This window comes from Leptodactylus fuscus, chromosome 2, assembly GCF_031893055.1.
Source record: "Leptodactylus fuscus isolate aLepFus1 chromosome 2, aLepFus1.hap2, whole genome shotgun sequence".
Taxonomy (NCBI): Eukaryota; Metazoa; Chordata; class Amphibia; order Anura; family Leptodactylidae; genus Leptodactylus; species Leptodactylus fuscus.
Genome location: NC_134266.1, coordinates 24,333,520 through 24,355,519, shown reverse-complemented (window position 1 = coordinate 24,355,519; position 22,000 = coordinate 24,333,520). Strand labels below are relative to the sequence as shown.

Sequence of the window (22,000 nt, the reverse complement as noted above, 5' to 3'; positions counted from 1 at the left end):
CTGTATTATACTCCAGAGCTGTGCTCGCTATTCTGCTGGTACAGTCACTGTGTACATACATTACATTACTTATCCTGAGTTACACCCTGTATTATACTCCAGAGCTGCGCTCACTAGTCTGCTGGTACAGTCACTTTGCTTCTTCTCTGAATAACATGTAACTGCGCCACTGAAGTCATTGCTTGGGCAGATGGTTCTTATTACATAACTTTTCCATAATCCGTGTTTACTTTTCTTCTAAGCTTAGTATGGTCTGTAACACTATGTTCACATCTTGTTGGTTAGAAGACTGTATAGTATCTCCCATATAGCCCCCACCCCTTCCTCACAGCAGTGGCCATCAAAACCGCTCAGCCCGTTCCGCCTTCAAGCCCCACATCCTCATTGTATACTGATCTTCTGTCTCCAATGGCTCTCTGGGCAATTTTATGTTCATGCACGGAGTCATGTGCGCCCCAGCGCTCTGAATGTATTGGGGTGTCTGGTAACCATTTTAGCAATATACTTTATTAACCTATCTAAATTCCTTTTTATTATAAAACAGGCTGTAACATTCTCCTTAGCACTAAAATAACTGATCTGTTACTAAGGAAAGTCCGTACATAGTTACATTGTAAATCTGCAGAGCTGAACAATTTATCAAGGGAAGGCTGGTCACTTCACATGGCTCTATCTCTGGTTTTATACCACCTAGAAAAATCCTTCTGATATCATAAGAAAGATGAGATTCTCAGCTATCCTATGATAAGATTAATAACTAGTTCTAACAGAATCTTAGATATCACTAGTTAAATCACTGTCAGAAATATGATGTACCAGTTCATACACCGGGGTGACCTGGATGTACATGGCATCCATCAGCCGTGTAGTGTGATAGCCATAGCCCGAGCCTCTCCCTGCCCCGTCACTGGTGCATTCACGCAGAACCGGCAGCATCAATCTCTTTCTAGAACCGAGAACAAATGTGCATTGAATGAGCGTGTGAAATAGTCCTTGAGGCCATGTCTAGTTATTCCTGTCACTGGATCTGGGCAGACGGGGCTGGCATCTCGGATGGTGCTTCCTGGCGTCACGTGTGGCCCACTTACACCAAAGAGATCTTATCTAAACTACACAGAGTAGGCAAAGTCCTGGAACAACAGGGCACAAATATATTACAGAGTATCATGAATATTGTAAATTTATAGCCACAAAAATGTTATCAAAGTGGCTGCAACACGGACAGACCCTGATGGAGGTTGTAATAAAATTTCCATTGGTTTGAATAGAAAGCAAAAGGACCCATCAACTGGGAGGCCTAGTTTAGAGGGATAGTATGTGATTACTGAGCTGCAATACCAGACTCAACCTGTGGACAGATGTGGTGCTGTTCTTCCTAGAAAGCTGCAATATTTTTCTAATCCTGTGCAATCCCTTTAAGCCTCTGTTCACATGCAAATATTCTTTTTTTGTCAAGTTTCTGTTGCTTGTTGAGGATCAGAATATCTCTAATGTTCTGAATACACTCAATAACACTGAACTGAATGAGTCAATGAGTTATGCAACAACAGTGTGAACAGAACCTTAGACCTGTGAAGTCTTGCTAGTTCTTCCCTGAGCGAACACCTGAGTAATGTGAGAAACTGGTTGCTAGGAATGTACTGCCTGATAACTGCAATATAATGGACTGTAATTATGGGATGTGGCCTGAAAGTGACGCCTCTAAGTGTAAAATATCAATCTCAGCATTACCTGTACTGTTCCTGAGTTACATCTTGTATTATACTCCAGAGCTGCGCTCACTATTATGCTGGTGCAGTCACTGTGTACATACATTACTTATCCTGTACTGATCCTGAGTTATATCCTGTATTATACTCCAGAGCTGCGCTCACTATTCTGCTGGTACAGTCACTGTGTACATATATTACATTACTTATCCTGTACTGATCCCGAGTTACATCCTGTACTACACTCCAGAGCTGCGCTCACTATTCTGCTGGTGCAGTCACTGTGTACATACATTACATTACTTATCCTGTACTGATCCTGAGTTACATCCTGTATTATACTCCAGAGCTGCGCTCACTATTCTGCTGGTGCAGTCACTGTGTACATACATTACATTACTTATCCTGTATTATACTCCAGAGCTGCACTCACTATTCTGCTGGTACAGTCACTGTGTACATACATTACATTACTTATCCTGTACTGATCCTGAGTTACATCCTGTATTATACTCCAGAGCTGCGCTCACTATTCTGCTGGTACAGTCACTGTGTACATACATTACATTACTTATCCTGTACTGATCCTGTATTATACTCCAGAGCTGAGCTCACTATTCTGCTGGTACAGTCACTGTGTGCATACATTACATTACTTATCCTGTATTATACTCCAGAGCTGCACTCACTATTCTGCTGGTACAGTCACTGTGTACATACATTACATTACTTATCCTGAGGTATATCCTGTATTATACTCCAGAGCTGCGCTCACCATATTACAGTACATCCTGTACTATTATTGCCCCCAGTATTGTATGTAGGGTATCGGGGGACATTTAGTCGGTGCAGTAGCCAATGACTTTCTTTTATTATGGTAATAGTTGTTAGAGGACACACTCATCTCTGCTACATGCACCTCTTCCACCTCTGTGTTCACACAAGGCACTGCTACATTAATCCTCTACAGTCCCCTAAACCAGTCTGTCCAGATATGCCGGCCTGTCGGAGGGGGTCGGCGGCTTCTCTGACACCACATAAAGATATCCAGGACCGGAGACTGGAAACACAAATAGCGTGAACCAGGAAGTGACGGCGCTCTAACAGGATCCTGAGGCAGTGACGTCTCCATCCATTTTTATTGTAAGACGTCTTCAGGGGCACTACAACCACCAAGACGTCTTACTATACAGTCTGTAGACAACTGCAGGAGGCGCCGCGCCAAAAGTGTGTCCTGGGGGCAGGAAGTGGTTTTATGTGAACAAAGTTTAATGTGTACAATGAGCAAGTCTGTAACACTCGTGTCCTTGTGATCCAATTCCATCCCGAGATCTCTGCTTGCTGTCAGTGGATTGCTACAATTGTATCTGGTCTCTACAGTCGTTGATACTCCAGACAGATACAATTTACATGCACAGATATCGGCGAGGGTCTGACATCCGGGTTCCCAGGCTGATCAGCTGTTTGAAGAGGCTTGAGCGTTCGGGCGAGCACAACGCCACACACTGTATAGTGGCTATGTTTGGTATCGCAGCTATGGGACTGTGATGTGAACAGACCATGTGCCCAATAAACCTAACATCGCATGGGCTCAGAAGCAACACTCAGGGATCCTCACTACTGCTTCAGCTGATCCATTGGGGCCCCGGGCGTCAGACTACGCTGATCATCAATTGATGGAAAGCCCCTTTAAGAGGATTAGTGAATCTGCTCCAACATTGTTAAACTTTTTACACAACAACCCCCCTGAAAGCCCAAGACTCCACACAAGAGGACAATGCTGTATACCTGACCTTCAGATCAGCACAGGTAAGATCTAGGTTGGATTACAGCAGCGGGGGACATAATCTGCAGCAAATCTGTCACATGTGAATATATCCTAACTCTTATATACTATCCTGCAAACCCCTCTTTGGATGGAAACATCAGCAAGTCGTTGGTGGTCCTGCAAAATGTACCTTAGGTAGGACCCCTATTATCATGATGATGCCTTATACACAGGCCGGACTGTCTATTGGGTCTTCTGCCAGGTAAACAGAAGTGGACGATGAGGTCACATGACTATATGTAGTGGGGTTTTAATAACCCACCATGGCCGATCTTCTACGGTCCTCAGCTCAGTGGGACTATGGACACCCAGTCCATAGGCCAGGTATACATATAGGATGTCCTATATACAGACAGTATACAACACCATTTCTTACCTTATTGAGCTTCCCAAGCGAGGAGATAAGATCTGCCCATTCGGTCGACGACTCAAAGTTTCTCAGCGCCTTCTCAATGATGGAGGAATAATTGCGGTATCTGTAGTCCCCCAGCAGCTCCTGCTCTTCAGGGTCCATGTTTCATCGTTTCCAGTGGATGTCCTACAAGACAGAGACAAGGTGAGGCAGGTCTATAGGAAAATGGCGGCAAGAACTGCGACCATTCCAATGTCAACTCAGCTTTATCATTAAAGGGATTCTACCATTAAACTACCTTTTTTTCTAATGAACACGTCAGAATAGCCTTAAGAAAGGCTATTCGTCTCCTACCTTTAGACGTGGTCTCCGCCGCGCCGTTCCGTAGAGATACCGGTTTTAACCAGTATGCAAATGAGCTTTCCGCAGCAATGAGGGCGGGCCCCAGTGCTGAAAGGCCGATGAGCGCGTCCCCATTGCTGCCCAGAGCTCTTTCCTGCGCCGCCTCCTTCTTCTGCAGCAACTCCGCCTCTTCTGGCTTCTCTTGCTCTTGTAGTTCTATACAAGACATAGAGGGGCCACCCCAAAATGGCCGCCGGCCGGCTCCTGTATTGAACTGTATTGAATGGCTGGCGGCCATTTTTGGGTAGCCGCTCTTGCAGTTCAATACAAGAGTCGGCCGGCGGCCATTTTGGGGTGGCCGCTCTATGTTCTTGTATAGAACTACAAGAGCAAGAGAAGCCAGAAGAGGCGGAGTTGCTGCAGAAGAAGGAGGCGGCGCAGGAAAGAGCTCTGGGCAGCAATGGGGACGCGCTCATCGGCCTTTCAGCGCTGGGGCCCGCCCTCATTGCTGCGGAAAGCTCATTTGCATACCGGTTAAAACCGGTATCTCTACGGAACGGCGCGGCGGAGACCACGTCTAAAGGTAGGAGACGAATAGCCTTTCTTAAAGCTATTCCGACGTGTTCATTAGAAAAAAAGGTAGTTTAATGGTAGAATCCCTTTAATATTTTTAAGAAAACATCTCAATATCAAAGCAGGTCTTATTTTCTATATAGAGTAATGTGTCTCCATTGTAACAGACTACAAACAAACCCAGTGTAGTCTGATCCTGCAGTCATACCAGTCATCAATATCATAATCCTAAAGAAAAAAAAAAAAACATTTAAAAGGGTTTTTCTTGGCTGCTTCCCGTTTTTGGTACTGATGACCTATCCCCAGGATTGGTCATATTCATCACATTGTTGGGGGTCTTACGCCTGGCTCCCACACCGATGAGCTGTTCAGTGGGGCTCTATACCAGGAACGGAGCCTCCATCCACTGCCGGGTTACTGCAGCTAGACTCCTATTCATGTGGGAATTTAGATGACAGATCACATGTCTGACAACATGGTGGAACTCAACTGTTGTCTGTTTCCAAGGAAACCAATTGACGTTTGAAACCTTTGTAGGCGAGTAAAGAAAAGAACCTGAAATAACTGACAATCTGTTCAAATTCAAAACTCCATTGGTTTCCTTGGAAACAGACAACAGTTGAGTTCCACCATGTTGTCAGACATGTGATCTGTCATCTAATCTCCCACAATGCACTGCTCACTGGAATCTACCATAATTGTGGATTTAGCACAGGGAATAATTGGATAAGTAAGGCCATTGACAGTCTCCACGGATAACAAGGACGGCCGCTATAGTCACATGATACGACACATCATGTCACACATCGGTGACCAAAGTAATACTTGGTGTTTTAGTCATTTAGAAAAATCTAAGAAAACCCCTTTAAATATATGATGGAAGATTCCACACACTACAAGTCCCAGGATGTCTGAGACACTGCCCCATAGGACACAGCTGTTATAGATAGATAGATAGATAGATAGATAGATAGATAGATAACAGATAGATAGATAGATAGATAGATAGATAGATAGATAGGAGATAGATAGATAGATAGATAGATAGATAGATTAGAGATAGATGGATAGGAGAGAGATAGATAGATAGATAGATAGATAGATAGATAGATAGATAGATAGATAGATAGATAGGAGAGAGAGAGATAGATAGATAGATAGATAGATAGATAGATAGATAGGAGAGAGAGAGATAGATAGATAGATAGATAGATAGATAGATAACAGATAGATAGATAGATAGGAGATGGATAGATAGATAGATAGATAGATAGATAGATAGATATGAGATAGATGGATAGATAGATAGATAACAGATAGATAGATAGGAGAGAGAGATAGATAGATAGATAGATAGATAGATAGATAGATAGATAGATAGATAACAGATAGATAGATAGATAGATAGATAGATAGATAGGAGATGGATAGATAGATAGATAGATAGATAGATAGATAGATAGATATGAGATAGATGGAGAGATAGATAGATAACAGATAGATAGATAGGAGAGAGATAGATAGATAGATAGATAGATAGATAGATAGATAGGAGATGGATAGATAGATAGATAGATAGATAGATAGATAGATATGAGATAGATAGACAGAGATAGCTAGATAGATAGCTAGCTAGATAGATAGATAGATAGATAGATAGATAGATAGATAGATAGATAGATAGATAGATAGACTATTACTTGTACAAGGGACTTTCATAGTATCTGTAATTCCCGAGACGCCGTTACAAGCCCCGCCTACTCTTACTGACATGGAGAATCAGCATAAAACACCCTAATTGTACTATATTTACATCACAGAACTGATAGAAATACATTAGTAAATCCGTCTTACTGTATGTATGACAACACTGAACTGCCAGAAGAGTTGTCATAGGGACGCAGCAGCATTGCTACCATACATAGTGTGAATTTATACCAAAATCGTTCCAGTGCCATTGACCTGCCCTCGCTAGTGACAGGGATCTTGTCCAGGATTATTGACATTGTCCAGGTGACACAATATGGAAGCTCAAACAGAGGAGGGACAGGATGCAAATATTTACAGATATGGAGACTTCCTACCCGATGGTGGCCATCCCCAGATCCGAAAGAGACACGGCAGCAGAACCGCAGCTCTACTGCAGATATGTATGAGGACAATGCAGACTGTTCTTCAGCGGGAGGCGCTACAGATCGATTATAGGCATGGAATTCCAACATATACAATGGCGCAGTGTCCAAAGTACTGGCAATACCTCATCTGTTAATATTATCCTCCAATGATTATTAGTTCTAGTCGTGGGAAAGTTGGGTGATGACTGCCGTTAGTCTTCATACCCAACTTTCCCAGAATCCTGATTGTGATCTGTCTAATGCTATACTCCCTCAATAGTCACACAATGAGGGGGACTGGCTAGAAAAGCTGGGTGACAACCAGAGAAGGGTGAGCCGTGGTCCATGTAGGGGGTGTTACTCAGCTTTCCCAGAACTTGGGAACTTATAGATATCAATGTAAGAGCTATGGGCAGTATTTATCTAAGGGGCACTGGGCACACCCGGGTAAATATTAGCTGTGCCCCTCCTGTAACAAGCTATTGGCATCCACTTCCGGACTGCGAGCATTGCCATTCACATGATTACACCTGCACAGAGGTTTCACTTCTCACAGCTGAGGGTTTGGTAAAGTTGTATCCAGATAGGAAAGCCTTGATGAACATATTATAGGTTCATATAATAGAAAACCGCCACATGGAGCCCAAAGACACCATAAGTGCAGTGCACGGACCCCATCAGAATCTGGACCGAAACATTGTAACAAGCTCTAAGGATGGGGATAGATTTGTGTTGCCGAGTTTTTGAACTGGATACAATTGTAGCAAAGCATCAGCTGTAACAAGTACTGAGTAAGTGCATCACATCATGTGAGCTACAGTACCAAGGGTCACAGCGTAACGTCACCCTAAAACAAACGGATGAGTCACGTCATGTCACAACATCCCAATGGCATCATGTTACACTGCGACGAAAAGTCAGCAAGAAGTAAGTAATGTGCAAAGTGTCACCATATCCTGAAGAGAACACCAGATAAGCTTAAAGTAACCGAAACCTCGGCCAAAAACCAAAACCGCACAGAAAAAAGAAGTAAACAGGAGAAATGAAAATAAAACATGGCCACCTAGTGGCAGCAAATATATACGAAAATCACACTACAAGAAGGACTGGGGAGCTGTAGGTGATAGATCACCAGTTGTAGTGATCACTAGAGGGGGGTAGTCCTCCAGGTTTAGTGATCACTATAGAGGGGATAGTCCTCCAGGTATAGTGATCAGTATATGGGGGTGACAGTCCTCCAGGTATAGTGATCAGTATATGGGGGTGACAGTCCTCCAGGTGTAGTGATCAGTATATGGGGGTGACAGTCCCCCAGGTACAGGGATCAGTATATGGGGGTGACAGTCCTCCAGTTGTAGGGATCAGTATATGGGGGTGACAGTCCTCCAGGTGTAGGGATCAGTATATGGGGGTGACAGTCCTCCAGGTATAGGGATCAGTATATGGGGGGTGATCACTATTAGGGGTGACAGTACCTCAGGTATAGTGATCAGTATATGGGGATGACAGTCCTCCAGGTGTAGGGATCAGTATATGGGGGTGACAGTCCCCAGTTGTAGGGATCAGTATATGGGGGTGACAGTCCTCCAGTTGTAGTGATCAGTATATGGGGGTGACAGTCCTCCAGGTATAGGGATCAGTATATGGGGGTGACAGTCCTCCAGGTGTAGGGATCAGTATATGGGGGTGACAGTCCTCCAGGTATAGGGATCAGTATATGGGGGGTGATCACTATTAGGGGTGACAGTACCTCAGGTATAGTGATCAGTATATGGGGATGACAGTCCCCCAGTTGTAGGGATCAGTATATGGGGGTGACAGTCCCCAGTTGTAGGGATCAGTATATGGGGGTGACAGTCCTCCAGTTGTAGTGATCAGTATATGGGGGTGACAGTCCTCCAGGTGTAGGGATCAGTATATGGGGGTGACAGTCCTCCAGGTGTAGGGATCAGTATATGGGGGTGACAGTCCTCCAGGTATAGGGATCAGTATATGGGGGGTGATCACTATTAGGGGTGACAGTACCTCAGGTATAGTGATCAGTATATGGGGATGACAGTCCTCCAGGTATAGTGATCAGTATATGGGGGTGACAGTCCTCCAGGTGTAGGGATCAGTATATGGGGGTGACAGTCCCCAGTTGTAGGGATCAGTATATGGAGGTGACAGTCCCCCAGTTGTAGGGATCAGTATATGGGGGTGACAGTCCCCCAGTTGTAGGGATCAGTATATGGGGGTGACAGTCCTCCAGGTTTAGTGATCAGTATTTCAGGGTGACAGTCCTCCAGGTACAGGGATCAGTATATGGGGGTGACAGTCCTCCAGTTGTAGGGATCAGTATATGGGGGTGACAGTCCTCCAGTTGTAGGGATCAGTATATGGGGTGACAGTCCCCCAGTTGTAGGGATCAGTATATGGGGGTGACAGTCCTCCAGGTTTAGTGATCAGTATATGGGGGTGACAGTCCCCAGTTGTAGGGATCAGTATATGGGGGTGACAGTCCCCCAGTTGTAGGGATCAGTATATGGGGGTGACAGTCCTCCAGGTTTAGTGATCAGTATATGGGGGTGACAGTCCTCCAGGTATAGGGATCAGTATATGGGGGTGACAGTCCCCAGTTGTAGGGATCAGTATATGGGGGTGACAGTCCTCCAGGTATAGGGATCAGTATATGGGGGTGACAGTCCTCCAGGTATAGGGATCAGTATATGGGGGTGACAGTCCTCCAGGTATAGGGATCAGTATATGGGGGGTGATCACTATTAGGGGTGACAGTACCTCAGGTATAGTGATCAGTATATGGGGATGACAGTCCTCCAGGTGTAGGGATCAGTATATGGGGGTGACAGTCCCCAGTTGTAGGGATCAGTATATGGGGGTGACAGTCCTCCAGTTGTAGTGATCAGTATATGGGGGTGACAGTCCCCCAGTTGTAGGGATCAGTATATGGGGGTGACAGTCCTCCAGGTATAGGGATCAGTATATGGGGGTGACAGTCCTCCAGGTATAGGGATCAGTATATGGGGGGTGATCACTATTAGGGGTGACAGTACCTCAGGTATAGTGATCAGTATATGGGGATGACAGTCCTCCAGGTGTAGGGATCAGTATATGGGGGTGACAGTCCCCAGTTGTAGGGATCAGTATATGGAGGTGACAGTCCCCCAGTTGTAGGGATCAGTATATGGGGGTGACAGTCCTCCAGGTTTAGTGATCAGTATTTGGGGGTGACAGTCCTCCAGGTACAGGGATCAGTATATGGGGGTGACAGTCCTCCAGTTGTAGGGATCAGTATATGGGGGTGACAGTCCTCCAGTTGTAGGGATCAGTATATGGGGTGACAGTCCCCCAGTTGTAGGGATCAGTATATGGAGGTGACAGTCCTCCAGGTTTAGTGATCAGTATATGGGGGTGACAGTCCCCAGTTGTAGGGATCAGTATATGGGGGTGACAGTCCTCCAGTTGTAGGGATCAGTATATGGGGTGACAGTCCCCCAGTTGTAGGGATCAGTATATGGGGGTGACAGTCCTCCAGGTTTAGTGATCAGTATATGGGGGTGACAGTCCTCCAGGTATAGGGATCAGTATATGGGGGTGAGTCCTCCAGTTGTAGGGATCAGTATATGAGGGTGACAGTCCTCCAGGTATAGGGATCAGTATATGGGGGTGACAGTCCTCCAGTTGTAGGGATCAGTATATGGGAGTGACAGTCCCCCAGTTGTATGGATCAGTATATGGGGGTGACAGTCCCCCAGTTGTAGGGATCAGTATATGGGGGTGACAGTCCTCCAGTTGTAGGGATCAGTATATGGGAGTGACAGTCCCCCAGTTGTAGGGATCAGTATATGGGGGTGACAGTCCCCCAGTTGTAGGGATCAGTATATGGGGGTGACAGTCCTCCAGTTGTAGGGATCAGTATATGGGAGTGACAGTCCCCCAGTTGTATGGATCAGTATATGGGGGTGACAGTCCCCCAGTTGTAGGGATCAGTATATGGGGGTGACAGTCTCCAGGTATAGTGATCAGTATATGGGGGTGACAGTCCCCCAGTTGTAGTGATCAGTATTTGGGGGTGACAGTCCTCCAGGTATAGGGATCAGTATATGGGGGGTGATCACTATTAGGGATGACAGTACCTCAGGTATAGTGATCAGTATATGGGGATGACAGTCCTCCAGGTATAGTGATCAGTATATGGGGGTGACAGTCCTCCAGGTGTAGGGATCAGTATATGGGGGTGACAGTCCCCAGTTGTAGGGATCAGTATATGGAGGTGACAGTCCCCCAGTTGTAGGGATCAGTATATGGGGGTGACAGTCCTCCAGGTTTAGTGATCAGTATTTGGGGGTGACAGTCCTCCAGGTACAGGGATTAGTATATGGGGGTGACAGTCCTCCAGTTGTAGGGATCAGTATATGGGGGTGACAGTCCTCCAGTTGTAGGGATCAGTATATGGGGGTGACAGTCCCCAGTTGTAGGGATCAGTATATGGGGTGACAGTCCCCCAGTTGTAGGGATCAGTATATGGGGGTGACAGTCCTCCAGGTTTAGTGATCAGTATATGGGGGTGACAGTCCCCAGTTGTAGGGATCAGTATATGGGGGTGACAGTCCTCCAGTTGTAGGGATCAGTATATGGGGTGACAGTCCCCCAGTTGTAGGGATCAGTATATGGGGGTGACAGTCCTCCAGGTTTAGTGATCAGTATATGGGGGTGACAGTCCTCCAGGTATAGGGATCAGTATATGGGGGTGAGTCCTCCAGTTGTAGGGATCAGTATATGGGGGTGACAGTCCTCCAGGTATAGGGATCAGTATATGGGGGTGACAGTCCTCCAGGTATAGGGATCAGTATATGGGGGGTGATCACTATTAGGGGTGACAGTACCTCAGGTATAGTGATCAGTATATGGGGATGACAGTCCTCCAGGTGTAGGGATCAGTATATGGGGGTGACAGTCCCCAGTTGTAGGGATCAGTATATGGGGGTGACAGTCCTCCAGTTGTAGTGATCAGTATATGGGGGTGACAGTCCCCCAGTTGTAGGGATCAGTATATGGGGGTGACAGTCCTCCAGGTATAGGGATCAGTATATGGGGGTGACAGTCCTCCAGGTATAGGGATCAGTATATGGGGGGTGATCACTATTAGGGGTGACAGTACCTCAGGTATAGTGATCAGTATATGGGGATGACAGTCCTCCAGGTGTAGGGATCAGTATATGGGGTGACAGTCCTCCAGGTATAGGGATCAGTATATGGGGGTGACAGTCCTCCAGTTGTACGGATCAGTATATGGGAGTGACAGTCCCCCAGTTGTATGGATCAGTATATGGGGGTGACAGTCCCCCAGTTGTAGGGATCAGTATATGGGGGTGACAGTCCTCCAGTTGTAGGGATCAGTATATGGGAGTGACAGTCCCCCAGTTGTAGGGATCAGTATATGGGGGTGACAGTCCCCCAGTTGTAGGGATCAGTATATGGGGGTGACAGTCCTCCAGTTGTAGGGATCAGTATATGGGAGTGACAGTCCCCCAGTTGTATGGATCAGTATATGGGGGTGACAGTCCCCCAGTTGTAGGGATCAGTATATGGGGGTGACAGTCTCCAGGTATAGTGATCAGTATATGGGGGTGACAGTCCCCCAGTTGTAGTGATCAGTATTTGGGGGTGACAGTCCTCCAGGTATAGGGATCAGTATATGGGGGGTGATCACTATTAGGGATGACAGTACCTCAGGTATAGTGATCAGTATATGGGGATGACAGTCCTCCAGGTATAGTGATCAGTATATGGGGGTGACAGTCCTCCAGGTGTAGGGATCAGTATATGGGGGTGACAGTCCCCAGTTGTAGGGATCAGTATATGGAGGTGACAGTCCCCCAGTTGTAGGGATCAGTATATGGGGGTGACAGTCCTCCAGGTTTAGTGATCAGTATTTGGGGGTGACAGTCCTCCAGGTACAGGGATTAGTATATGGGGGTGACAGTCCTCCAGTTGTAGGGATCAGTATATGGGGGTGACAGTCCTCCAGGTATAGGGATCAGTATATGGGGGTGAGTCCTCCAGTTGTAGGGATCAGTATATGGGGGTGACAGTCCTCCAGGTATAGGGATCAGTATATGGGGGTGACAGTCCTCCAGGTTTAGTGATCAGTATATGGGGGTGACAGTCCTCCAGGTATAGGGATCAGTATATGGGGGGTGATCACTATTAGGGATGACAGTACCTCAGGTATAGTGATCAGTATATGGGGATGACAGTCCTCCAGGTATAGTGATCAGTATATGGGGGTGACAGTCCTCCAGGTGTAGGGATCAGTATATGGGGGTGACAGTCCCCAGTTGTAGGGATCAGTATATGGAGGTGACAGTCCCCCAGTTGTAGGGATCAGTATATGGGGGTGACAGTCCTCCAGGTTTAGTGATCAGTATTTGGGGGTGACAGTCCTCCAGGTACAGGGATTAGTATATGGGGGTGACAGTCCTCCAGTTGTAGGGATCAGTATATGGGGGTGACAGTCCTCCAGTTGTAGGGATCAGTATATGGGGGTGACAGTCCCCAGTTGTAGGGATCAGTATATGGGGTGACAGTCCCCCAGTTGTAGGGATCAGTATATGGGGGTGACAGTCCTCCAGGTTTAGTGATCAGTATATGGGGGTGACAGTCCCCAGTTGTAGGGATCAGTATATGGGGGTGACAGTCCTCCAGTTGTAGGGATCAGTATATGGGGTGACAGTCCCCCAGTTGTAGGGATCAGTATATGGGGGTGACAGTCCTCCAGGTTTAGTGATCAGTATATGGGGGTGACAGTCCTCCAGGTATAGGGATCAGTATATGGGGGTGACAGTCCTCCAGGTATAGGGATCAGTATATGGGGGTGAGTCCTCCAGTTGTAGGGATCAGTATATGGGGGTGACAGTCCTCCAGGTATAGGGATCAGTATATGGGGGTGACAGTCCTCCAGTTGTAGGGATCAGTATATGGGGGTGACAGTCCCCCAGTTGTACGGATCAGTATATGGGGGTGACAGTCCTCCAGTTGTAGGGATCAGTATATGGGAGTGACAGTCCCCCAGTTGTAGGGATCAGTATATGGGGGTGACAGTCCCCCAGTTGTAGGGATCAGTATATGGGGGTGACAGTCTCCAGGTATAGTGATCAGTATATGGGGGTGACAGTCCCCCAGTTGTAGTGATCAGTATTTGGGGGTGACAGTCCTCCAGGTACAGGGATCAGTATATGGGGGTGACAGTCCCCAGTTGTAGGGATCAGTATATGGGGGTGACAGTCCTCCAGGTACAGGGATCAGTATATGGGGGTGACAGTCCTCCAGGTACAGGAATCAGTATATGGGGGTGACAGTCCTCCAGGTACAGGGATCAGTATATGGGGGTGACAGTCCTCCAGGTACAGGGATCAGTATATGGGGGTGACAGTCCCTCAGTTGTAGTGATCAGTATATGGGGGTGACAGTCCTCCAGGTACAGGGATCAGTATATGGGGGTGACAGTCCTCCAGGTACAGGGATCAGTATATGGGGGGTGACAGTCCCTCAGTTGTAGGGATCAGTATATGGGGGTGACAGTCCTCCAGGTTTAGTGATCAGTATATGGGGGTGACAGTCCTCCAGGTATAGGGATCAGTATATGGGGGTGAGTCCTCCAGTTGTAGGGATCAGTATATGAGGGTGACAGTCCTCCAGGTATAGGGATCAGTATATGGGGGTGACAGTCCTCCAGTTGTAGGGATCAGTATATGGGGGTGACAGTCCCCCAGTTGTAGGGATCAGTATATGGGGGTGACAGTCCCCCAGTTGTAGGGATCAGTATATGGGGGTGACAGTCCTCCAGTTGTAGGGATCAGTATATGGGAGTGACAGTCCCCCAGTTGTAGGGATCAGTATATGGGGGTGACAGTCCCCCAGTTGTAGGGATCAGTATATGGGGGTGACAGTCCTCCAGTTGTAGGGATCAGTATATGGGAGTGACAGTCCCCCAGTTGTATGGATCAGTATATGGGGGTGACAGTCCCCCAGTTGTAGGGATCAGTATATGGGGGTGACAGTCTCCAGGTATAGTGATCAGTATATGGGGGTGACAGTCCCCCAGTTGTAGTGATCAGTATTTGGGGGTGACAGTCCTCCAGGTATAGGGATCAGTATATGGGGGGTGATCACTATTAGGGATGACAGTACCTCAGGTATAGTGATCAGTATATGGGGGTGACAGTCCTCCAGGTGTAGGGATCAGTATATGGGGGTGACAGTCCCCAGTTGTAGGGATCAGTATATGGAGGTGACAGTCCCCCAGTTGTAGGGATCAGTATATGGGGGTGACAGTCCTCCAGGTTTAGTGATCAGTATTTGGGGGTGACAGTCCTCCAGGTACAGGGATTAGTATATGGGGGTGACAGTCCTCCAGTTGTAGGGATCAGTATATGGGGGTGACAGTCCTCCAGTTGTAGGGATCAGTATATGGGGGTGACAGTCCCCAGTTGTAGGGATCAGTATATGGGGTGACAGTCCCCCAGTTGTAGGGATCAGTATATGGGGGTGACAGTCCTCCAGGTTTAGTGATCAGTATATGGGGGTGACAGTCCCCAGTTGTAGGGATCAGTATATGGGGGTGACAGTCCTCCAGTTGTAGGGATCAGTATATGGGGTGACAGTCCCCCAGTTGTAGGGATCAGTATATGGGGGTGACAGTCCTCCAGGTTTAGTGATCAGTATATGGGGGTGACAGTCCTCCAGGTATAGGGATCAGTATATGGGGGTGAGTCCTCCAGTTGTAGGGATCAGTATATGGGGGTGACAGTCCTCCAGGTATAGGGATCAGTATATGGGGGTGACAGTCCTCCAGTTGTAGGGATCAGTATATGGGGGTGACAGTCCTCCAGTTGTAGGGATCAGTATATGGGGGTGACAGTCCTCCAGTTGTAGGGATCAGTATATGGGGGTGACAGTCCTCCAGTTGTAGGGATCAGTATATGGGAGTGACAGTCCCCCAGTTGTAGGGATCAGTATATGGGGGTGACAGTCCCCCAGTTGTAGGGATCAGTATATGGGGGTGACAGTCTCCAGGTATAGTGATCAGTATATGGGGGTGACAGTCCCCCAGTTGTAGTGATCAGTATTTGGGGGTGACAGTCCTCCAGGTACAGGGATCAGTATATGGGGGTGACAGTCCCCAGTTGTAGGGATCAGTATATGGGGGTGACAGTCCTCCAGGTACAGGGATCAGTATATGGGGGTGACAGTCCTCCAGGTACAGGGATCAGTATATGGGGGTGACAGTCCTCCAGGTACAGGGATCAGTATATGGGGGTGACAGTCCTCCAGGTACAGGGATCAGTATATGGGGGTGACAGTCCCTCAGTTGTAGTGATCAGTATATGGGGGTGACAGTCCTCCAGGTACAGGGATCAGTATATGGGGGTGACAGTCCTCCAGGTACAGGGATCAGTATATGGGGGGTGACAGTCCCTCAGTTGTAGGGATCAGTATATGGGGGTGACAGTCCTCCAGGTTTAGTGATCAGTATATGGGGGTGACAGTCCTCCAGGTATAGGGATCAGTATATGGGGGTGAGTCCTCCAGTTGTAGGGATCAGTATATGGGGGTGACAGTCCTCCAGGTATAGGGATCAGTATATGGGGGTGACAATCCTCCAGTTGTAGGGATCAGTATATGGGGGTGACAGTCCCCCAGTTGTAGGGATCAGTATATGGGGGTGACAGTCCCCCAGTTGTAGGGATCAGTATATGGGAGTGACAGTCCCCCAGTTGTAGGGATCAGTATATGGGGGTGACAGTCCCCCAGTTGTAGGGATCAGTATATGGGGGTGACAGTCTCCAGGTATAGTGATCAGTATATGGGGGTGATAGTCCCCCAGTTGTAGTGATCAGTATTTGGGGGTGACAGTCCTCCAGGTACAGGGATCAGTATATGGGGGTGACAGTCCTCCAGGTACAGGGATCAGTATATGGGGGTGACAGTCCTCCAGGTACAGGGATCAGTATATGGGGGTGACAGTCCTCCAGGTACAGGGATCAGTATATGGGGGTGACAGTCCTCCAGGTACAGGGATCAGTATATGGGGGTGACAGTCCCTCAGTTGTAGTGATCAGTATATGGGGGTGACAGTCCTCCAGGTACAGGGATCAGTATATGGGGGTGACAGTCCTCCAGGTACAGGGATCAGTATATGGGGGTGACAGTCCCTCAGTTGTAGTGATCAGTATATGGGGGTGACAGTCCTCCAGGTACAGGGATCAGTATATGGGGGTGACAGTCCTCCAGGTACAGGGATCAGTATATGGGGGGTGACAGTCCCTCAGTTGTAGGGATCAGTATATGGGTTGGTCACTGGTGAGTTGTGTACCACACTGGGATGTACCATGGTGCCAGCGCAGGTGGGTCCTTGCAGTGATTGTAGTATAACATATGGGGGCGCCCTCAGTTCCCCCCTAATATTCTCTTCCCCCAGGACTACACCCACCTGGCTCCGCCGTGTCCTGCCGCTCCTCCCTTCCCGGCATCCGCCTCCTGCCCCGGTGTGAGCTGCTGGGGATGTGGACACCACAGATCTGACAGACCGTCCAGCACTGCCAGCCAGCGGGAGCGACCACTGCCTGGAATAGGGGCGCCGTGTCGTACAAACCCTGCTCTATTTCTCTCTAGCCCCCTCCACTTCACTATAGGATTATTACATTCATGTATAGAATTCACCATTATAACACAGCAGTGAATACTCTTCTACAATCCTGAACAAATGAATTATTGTGGTGAATATAGGCCGGTCCTCTGTGCCCCCCCGTTCAGAACATGGTTCCGTCCCTCAGCCTGTCTAGTTGTTTGGAGTCTGAGGCTGCGGTGACGTCACACGGGTTGGATTAACCTCTTCGTGGCCGCTGTGCAGTAAATTGCTTCTGTGTTTCCCTTCAGCTCAGTCCTATATATAATTGGAGGAGCCTGCCACATATTACTCTATAGATTACATGTAGGCTCCCATCTGTGGCACTACAAGTCCCAGTGTGGAGACAGAATTTTACTTGAGTCACCATAAAAGTGTATTATAGTACAATTCATTCATACAATTTATCACAATTACAATGGATTATAAGCCAGGGGCCCCAGAGGGCCTACCTTACACTGAGGGATCTGTCTATTGTAATTCACATTAAAATTAAGTAATTAATTAATTAGATTAATTAGATCCATAAAACCTGTGTATCTAGGAGTGGGTGCAGTTTTTTTATATGATTTGCAACCACCACTAGGTGGCACTAACAGCATAAGTGTTTATACAGCTAGTAATAAAGTCAATGGGATTCGTACTCATCTGTCTGCAGAGAGCTCCCTCTGGTGGTGGCTGCAAGTGGTGACTTTAGTATAAGGGAGACAGGTCAGTAGTGCGCCACCTACCTCCATGGGTACTAAACTAGTCAAATGTCCTGTCTCTATGGACAGAATACTACTGCTAGACATAGGGGGCTTTATTCATCTTAGCCCATATTCACACGACTGTGTCTGTTTTTGGCCACAAAAGAACAAACACATGAGTTTTTGTGAAAAGTTGAACTATGTGCATTGTCTTGCTGGGCCGTCTGTTCTAAGACTGTGTAAGTCTTCATACACGGCGTCCTATCAGCTTTTCTAATAATCACATTATGGCTGCAGCACATTTCATATTTGTCTCTGTCTACCCCCCCTCCGTTACTGTTAGTACTGTTCTGTTTTCTGTTACATGTAATTCTGCCAGGAGTAACTGTTTAAGAGCAAACAAATGAGGAAAGCCCAAAGGACTATAATATAGGAAATCTACAGACAATGAACTGCAAATATTGGGCAAATACAAGTAGGCATGAGGCAGCTACAGAGATCTCTACACAGGAAAAGAGCAATCTACAAGCAGAGCTGTGAATAATACCCCATCTGTAACCACACTTGAGGCCAGAAGTAGATACAAGTACAGAGAAGACTATTCTTAGGGTCATTGTAAACAGTGGCATAACTACCGCCATAGCAGCAGAGGCAGCTGCCACAGGACCCGGGACATTAGGGGCCCGGTGACAGCCGCTACTATTGCCATTTTTTTTTTTTTTTTTTTAATAGGCCATTACCGGCTGGAGTTACAGGGGCCGGGATCGGTAAGTGACATCACGGGCCCCACAAACACTATCATTATACTAGGGGGGTCTTTTCAGACCCCCGGAGTATAATAATCGGAGGCCCGGGAGAGGTAAGAAACATAAAAAACACTGTTACTTACCTGTCCACAATCCGGGCAGGCTTCAGGCCTAGTCGTCTGACGTCTCATAACTCCGGCCTGCGTCCCGGGTCATGTGACGTCTGACGTCATTGAAGATGGACTTACAGCGGAGGCCGACAGCGAAGGAGATGGGACTTAGGTGAGCAACAGAGTTTTTTTTTATGTTTTTCTCCCCCTGGGTCTCCGATTATTATACTCTGGGGTCTGAAAAGACCCCAGAGTATAATAATTGTTTATGGATGTCCACGGTGGGACATAATACTGTGTGCAGGGGCCACTATGGGGCATAATACTATGTGTGCAGGGGCCACTATGGGGCATAATACTGTGTGCAGGGGCCAATATGGGGGATAATACTGTGTGCAGGGGCCACTATGGGGCATAATACTGTGTTCAGGGGCCACTATGGGGGATAATACTGTGTGCAGGGACCACTATGGGGGATAATACTGTGTGCAGGGGCCACTATAGGAGATAATACTGTGTGCAGGGGCCACTAAGGGACATAATACTGTGTGGAGGGGCCACTATGGGGGATAATACTGTGTGCAGGGGCCACTATGGGGGATAATACTGTGTGCAGGGGCCACTATGGGGCATAATACTGTGTGGAGGGGCCACTATGGGGGATAATACTGTGTGGAGGGGCCACTAAGGGACATAATACTGTGTGGAGGGGCCACTATGGGACATAATACTGTGTGCAGGGGCCACTATGGGGCATATTACTGTGTGGAGGGGCCACTATGGGGGATAATACTGTGTGCAGGGGCCACTATGGGGCATAATACTGTGTGCAGGGGCCACTATAGGAGATAATACTGTGTGCAGGGGCCACTAAGGGACATAATACTGTGTGGAGGGGCCACTATGGGGGATAATACTGTGTGCAGGGGCCACTAAGGGACATAATACTGTGTGCAGGGGCCACTATGGGGCATAATAGAGCACGCAGGAATGCGTAGGAGGGGGTCGGTCGAGGTCTTCGGTGTCGGGGGGGGCATGTCAAACGTTCGCCACGGGGCCCTGCCATTCCTAGTTACGCCACTGATTGTAAGCTGTGACATTTGCAGAATGTTCAGTCCTTTGCAGAGAGCAACAGTTTGCAGAGCTCCTAATCTGAGATGTACTGGAGTAAGACACGTCAGATTTATTAAGCAGTTTGTGCTCATGGAAACCTAGGTCAGTTTATAGATTGGTGTCAATTATAGCAAATCTGTAGGACTTTGGGAGACCCCCTGTCAAACCCCGCCCACTTCCATCCTCAAGTTTCAAATTGGTTACTTATTTGTGCCAGCAAATTGACACGTAGTCCTTAATATTATTTCCCGTAAAGTATAAAACCAGACAAGCTCTCGTTGGTGACTGTCTATGAGATCTGGTGGACAAGTGTGATATCTGGTGATGACATCATCATAGTTGTACAGTGATGTCATCATGCTCTACAGAGCTATCTCACTATGATGATACATTACTATCAATGTATTCCTATCATTGTATATGGGGACACATACAGGCAGCTGAGTATATACTGTATGTCATGTGACCGTTACCTGCAATGCGTAATACAATGCTGCCACCTGCAGTTCATAAGTGAGAAGTACAGGTTTATATGTGCACTACCACTAATGTCCCTCCGTTAGGCTGCGTTCATATTTCTGTTGGAGTCTTCGCCTAACTTTTCGGACTTTTTCATCGCTTTCAGCTAAAAAAGTATTTTAGGGGAAGGTGTAAAAAAAATATAAGAACATCTATATTTACCTTCCCTCACCTCTTCTGGGTCTCCTTATGGAGTCCGGCGCTCTCTTTCGGTCTTCTCGGTGATATCATGACACTTGGCCTAGCCGTGTCTCCAATTATCATACTCTTCATACCCTATAGTGTAATAATTTACTACAATGCATGTCCATACCTCCCAACCAGCCCGGATTCCACGGAACATTCACAGATTCAGTGTCCTGTCCCGTGGTCCCGGTTGGCGGGAGGTATGTCCCGGTTTTAACTCAGATCTGCGTCCTCCTCCGGACACAGATCTGAGTTGAATACATCCGAGAGTTGAATACATCCACTAGCCACTGCGCTCCGGCTAGTGGATGTGTAGGCGCAATGTGATGATGTCACATTGCGCCTACAACTCTGTTACTGAAGAGAGAGAGCTGCGGGGGAGCGAGGGAAGGTGAGTATAAGTGTTTTTTTGTGTTAAACATTCAGGTGGAACATAATGAAGGGGGGGGGGGGGGAGAACGGCATGAAACCGGGGGCAGAGAGGCAGAGATGGGGGGGACATGAATCTGAGGGCATAGATGTGGGGACATGAATCTGGGGGCAGAGATGGGGGAACATGAATCTGGGGGCAGAGATGTGGGGACATGAATCTGGGGGCAGAGATGGGGGAACATGAATCTGGGGGCAGAGATGTGGGGACATGAATCTGGGGGCAGAGATGGGGGGACATGAATCTGGGGGAAGAGATGGGGGACATGAATCTGAGGGAAGAGATGGGGGACATGAAACTGGGGGCAGAGATGGGGGGACATGAATATGGGAGAAGAGATGGGGGACATGGATCTGGGGGAAGAGATGGGGGGACATGAAACTGAGGGCAGAGATGGAGGACATGAAATTGTGGGCAGAGATGGGGGGGGACATGAATCTGGGGGAAGAGATGGGGGACATGAATCTGGGGGCAGAGATGGGGGGACATGAATCTGGGGGAAGAGATGGGGGACATGAATCTGAGGGAAGAGATGGGGGGACATGAAACTGGGGGCAGAGATGGGGGGACATGAATCTGGGAGAAGAGATGGGGGACAT

At 47.7% G+C, this 22,000-nt stretch overlaps 1 protein-coding gene across 1 annotated transcript in view; it reads right to left on the bottom strand.

Annotated features, from left to right (window-relative positions):
- The window catches only part of DOP1B (DOP1 leucine zipper like protein B), a 71,589-nt gene extending 54,067 nt beyond the window's left edge, over positions 1-17,522 (bottom strand). The window contains exons 1-2 of the mRNA XM_075263427.1: positions 17,414-17,522; positions 3,914-4,075 (exon numbers count right to left, since the gene is read on the bottom strand). Of these exons, the coding sequence (XP_075119528.1) occupies positions 3,914-4,051 (138 nt within the window). The 5' untranslated portion in view covers positions 4,052-4,075; positions 17,414-17,522. The remainder of the gene's footprint in view (positions 1-3,913; positions 4,076-17,413) is intronic.
- Positions 17,523-22,000: the final 4,478 nt, after the last annotated feature.